Consider the following 5,115-nt stretch of genomic DNA (forward strand, 5'->3'; position numbering starts at 1 on the left):
AAAAAGAAAAGGAAAAATCTGAATAACTTAACATTGATCTAACCATTTTCATAAGAGTTCTATTTCGTCGTTCTGCCATACCATTTTGTTGTGATGTTCCTGGAGCAGAATATTGAGATGTAATTTCTGATTCTAATAAGTATTTAATGAATTCCGCATAAAGGTATTCACCATCATGATCAGATCGTAATGTATGAATGTTTTTATTATGTCGTTTTCTGTTTTTATCATAAATTTTTAAAAAATTTCAAAGCATTCAGATTTACGGTACAACAAATAAATGTATTCATATTTTGAGTAATCATCTGTGAAAGTCACAAAATACTCAAAACCACCTCTTTCTTGTATATTCATAGGACCTCACAACTTAGTATGTATTAATTCTAACTTATTACTGGCTCTATTTTCTTTGGAAGAAAAATGTCTCTTGGTCATTTTACCTTCTAAAGAGGATTCACAAGTTGAAAGTGCCTCCATTTTCAATGAACTCAAAGGTCCATCAGAAATCAACTGTGAAATCCTATTTATGCTAATATGACCTGGACATAAGTGTCATAAGTATGTTTCACTCAATTTCGAAATATGTTTTCTTTTATGTGATTGATCAATATTATTTAGTTTCATTATTTGTAGCATATTATGGAAAACTTCAAATACAAATAGAACATGTATTATAGGAGCAGAAATAATAAAATGCTTATTAAACTTAATAATTGCATAATTATTAGCAAAATAAACATTATAATCAATATCCATTATCCTTGAAACTGAAATTAAATTCCTTCTTATAGAAGACACGTAAAGAACATTATTCAAAATTAAAACTATAGAACTACTAAATGAAATGAAAATATTTTCTATAGCTGGCTGCGGCTGGGTTCCCATTTGCTTGAAACACGTTTAGTTCATTTTCACTTAGGCGTCTGTTTCCTAAAATCCCTGCAAAAAAGTGCATATGCGATTAGTGCCTCTCGAATTTATAGCCCAAAGTTGGGTAGAAACTGTTAGCCTCCTAAAGTAATGTTTTAATAATGAAAAACTAACAGGTGGATCTTTGCAGGATAAATGATGCAAGATACTATAAGATTGCTGATTGTGAAAGAATATAAGAAGCAAGATAAAGGATGCAAGCTACTGGAAGATTGTTGATTTTGAAAGAATAAAAGAAGCAAGTAAGGAAGCCGACTCCAGGAATGGAAAGATATCTAATCATAAAAAGAAGGATCATGGCAATGGCACTAAAACAACATGGTAAGAAAATTAATCAAGCATCTTGGAAATGGAAGGAGAATCACTATCCCGGTATTACGGCAGACTAGATAAATCAGGAGATCAATCAGGACAAAAAGCAAAAGGAATGAAGGCTACAATCGTCACATGGACATCAATCTATACAAGACTAAAAGAAAAGAATTAATCACGGACATATCCAATATAAACGTAATCCAAAGTTCCATATGGATATATCTGATATGGACGTATTAAACGGCTACATTCCTCAATCAAGGAATCAATTTAAATCTTTGATTGAGAAGAAATCTCTTGGGTTTTCATATAAAGAGTAGTAGTCAAAGACTATTAAAGGTGAAGACTGAAGACAAACATGGATTACGCAACTTCAAGGAGAAAATTCAAAGTGTCTCACTCTTAGTCTTACAAGGCTCTGTAACTTTTAGTTTATAATTGTTATATAAAGAGTAAGATCGAGTCAACTTTGTAACATCAACTGAAGTTGTGTAACATGATCTGAAGAGCAAAATAAGTCTTCAGAACTTATTTTCTATCATTATACTCGAGCCCAACATTCAGCGATCTAAGGAAGCTTTAAAACCTAAGGGGACTGGAAGTAGGCACCACATTGGTGTTCCAAACCAGGATAAATCTTTGTGTTATTACTTTACGTTCTTTTATTTACGTTCTTAATTATTTAAATCTAATCTATTTATGAAGTGTACTGATCTGCAGGTGAGTCGACTGTGAGGAGCCAGTAGTCGACTCACAGAAGAAAATTTTAATTCACCCCCTCTTGAATTTCAGAAACAACTATTAAAAATGTTTCAATGACATATGAAAAAATGTACCTTGTTTTTGCATCTTATCTATGTAGTCGGGATACTATTTCTTATAATAACCAGGTTGCTTGCAATGATAGCACTTTCCCTTAGGCTTAGCCACACCACCATTAGCATCTTGAACATTACGGGGCTTCTTTTTCTTTTTGCCCTTTTGGCTTAGAAGTCAAAGACGAAGGTTTGTCAACCATCAACACCGCAGGAGGAGCTTGTTGCTTAATGATAGATTCTGCCGTTTGCAGCTTATTCAACAGCTTCGCAAGGGCAAAGTTCATCTTATTCATGTTATAATTTAAGCAAAATTGGTGAAAACTATTCGACAGAGTTTGTAGGACCATCTCTACCTGAAATTTCTTATCAATAACCGTACCAAAAATTTTCAGCTCGTTTAACCGACTTATCATTTTAAGAACGTGTTTCCTCACTGAAGTTCTTTCAACCATTTTAGTGGTCAAAAGAGCTTTCATGTATGTCTTCTTTGCAGCATGGCTTTACTCACTAAATATCTCTTTGAGAAATTCAAGCATATGGTAAGCAGTAGTCATGGACTGATGTTGATATTGCAAAACATTTGCCATGGAGGCAAGTATGTAGTATCTTGTCATCTCATCAGCCTTAACCCACTCATCGTAGGATTTAGTCTCATCATCAGTGGGTTCAGCCAACTTAATAGGACATTCCTCAATCAATACAAATTCAAAGCCCTCAGCAGTAAGAACAATGTCCAAGTTACGTTTTCAGTCCACATAGTTAGGACCTTCTAGTTTGTTTTTATTTAGGATAGAAGTAAAGGGATTGAATGAAAACATGGTTAATCTGTTATATAATCAAATTAAAACTAAATCATTAGACGTGCTGTAGAATAATAAAATTCTTAAGAAACGCATCACACATATAACCATGCACATAAACAATTAGAATCATAAGTTAAACTTAACCATTTAAGAAAATATATATGTAATGTCAGATAATTTATCTCTTAAATAAAACAGAACCAATTCAGTTAGAGAGTAACTCTTGATTTAATTTAGATAAATATCACATTTCATAAGTCTATATATCATTGAACTAACATGTAACTTAGTTGAAAATTTAATACAAGTCATAAAAAATAAGAGACTTAAAAACAGTATCACACTATACAAGTTTATCCGATGGGAAAGATGACCTACGTCAACATATAAACTCATATTATTTGTTGTTATTAACCACTGGAAACTATAAGGAATGATACCTATCACCACGGATTTGCATAAATAATTTTTTCAAAATTTTTAATTTTTTAGAAAACATAAAAATGCCCTAAACCCCATGAAAATGACTCCAAATGGTCAAAAAAGGGGCTAGGTCATAGCATAGCTGTGGGTATTGCTTAGTGGGTCGTTTTCAATGAACCTATCAAATTTCAGGTCATTCGGAGTTCGTTAAAAAGTAAAAAAACTTCAAAATCGATCAAATCTGTAATTATTGATTGGGTTGTTGCGAGGGTCAGCAGGGCAGCCTGCACTGTTTGGCCTAACTACTACACTACTTTTTAAGCTATATAGGTGACTAGAGTAGTTGGGCCAATTCCAAAAGCTTACAGTTTTCTAAAAATTACATATATACACAAGGTAACTTTACCTTATTACATAAAATCTCATATTGAAAAACAAATTAAAAAAATTCTAAATTAATTACTCAAATCCCTATCTTTTTACCTTCTCTCTCTTCCTTCTTACACATCCCAAACCACCGTATTTTCTTCCAAATTGTGCTCCTTATTTTCCTCCTAAAACCTTGCAACCTTTTCTCTCGAATTATCTATCTACATTAAACCTTCTTATTATCTCTCTACACCCATAATTAATCCTGGCGATCTACAATAATCTCTCTCCAATTTCATCATACATCCGCACACATAAAAATCTCCTCATCATTTCAAGTTGACGTAAGAAAAGAAAATAAGTGGATCCAGTTATTATACGAGTAAATTTTCCATCTAAAAATTAATATTTGTTTCTTTTGTTGTTCACTTTAATGAGTCCTGTTGTACAAGGAATGGATTTAAACATATATTATATTGCTATCACCTTTTCCAATTCATAATTGTGAATTTACAGTATCTCAAATGGACCCAGAAGTTGCAGGTAATGCACGAAATTCACTGATCTGTTATTTAAGCATTCTCAAATTTCATCAAGCATCTAGAGATTTTAAACAATTACAACACTTCTTAGTTTTTTATGTTGGTTTGGATTCTTAGTTTTTATTGTTTTATTGAAACTGCTTATACATACATATGTTATGTATTTTTAGCAGTATCGTTTACTAGGGTCATGTTTCGATTTTAATTCAGTGTATTGCAATAACGTAAAATCTATTGTATCGTTACTTCTCAATCATTAGAATGTTAATACTATCTATGTTTGCAACTAATACAATAAATTGTCGTTTATATCTAATGTATAACAAACATTTATACACTTAAGTGTTTAATAGTCGTAACGTATGACAAATAATTATACACTACATTACATGTCAGATATCATTATATTTTCAACTACTGAAATCTCATACATTTAAATATATGTATAATAACATTATACATTCATTGCGTCATCTTACATTTAAATATATGTATAATAAACCCTAATACAATAAATATTATAACGCAAAGTAATAAGCAACATTATAATATATAAAACAATCATGTATGAATCAACTTAAATATATGTAAGTAACAAAATTTAAGATAAATACTTAACCAATATTTTTCAGATTCAATACTTGGGATACATTAATAATCTTTTGAACCATTGAATGAGATATGATTATACATTACTTATGTCATCATACTTTGCAATACGTGTATAATAAACTCTCATACAATAGATATTACAACGCAGAGTATAAAATAACATTATAATATATAAAACAGTTATGTTTGAAACAGCTTATACATATGTATGCACCATAATTAAATCTAAATAATTAACCAATATTTTATCGGACTCCATACTTCGGATACATTATTAATATTATATAGTAATTACATGTCATA

At 30.9% G+C, this 5,115-nt stretch overlaps 1 protein-coding gene across 1 annotated transcript; it reads right to left on the bottom strand.

The window, feature by feature from the left end:
* Positions 1–2,197: 2,197 nt before the first annotated feature.
* LOC124888823 lies at positions 2,198–2,515 on the bottom strand. Its single transcript, XM_047400111.1, has one exon. The coding sequence runs from the start codon at positions 2,513–2,515 to the stop codon at positions 2,198–2,200; it is 318 nt and encodes a 105-aa protein (XP_047256067.1).
* Between the last annotated feature and the right edge of the window lie 2,600 nt (positions 2,516–5,115).

The sequence above is a fragment of the Capsicum annuum genome, chromosome 11 (assembly GCF_002878395.1).
Source record: "Capsicum annuum cultivar UCD-10X-F1 chromosome 11, UCD10Xv1.1, whole genome shotgun sequence".
Lineage (NCBI taxonomy): Eukaryota > Viridiplantae > Streptophyta > Magnoliopsida > Solanales > Solanaceae > Capsicum > Capsicum annuum.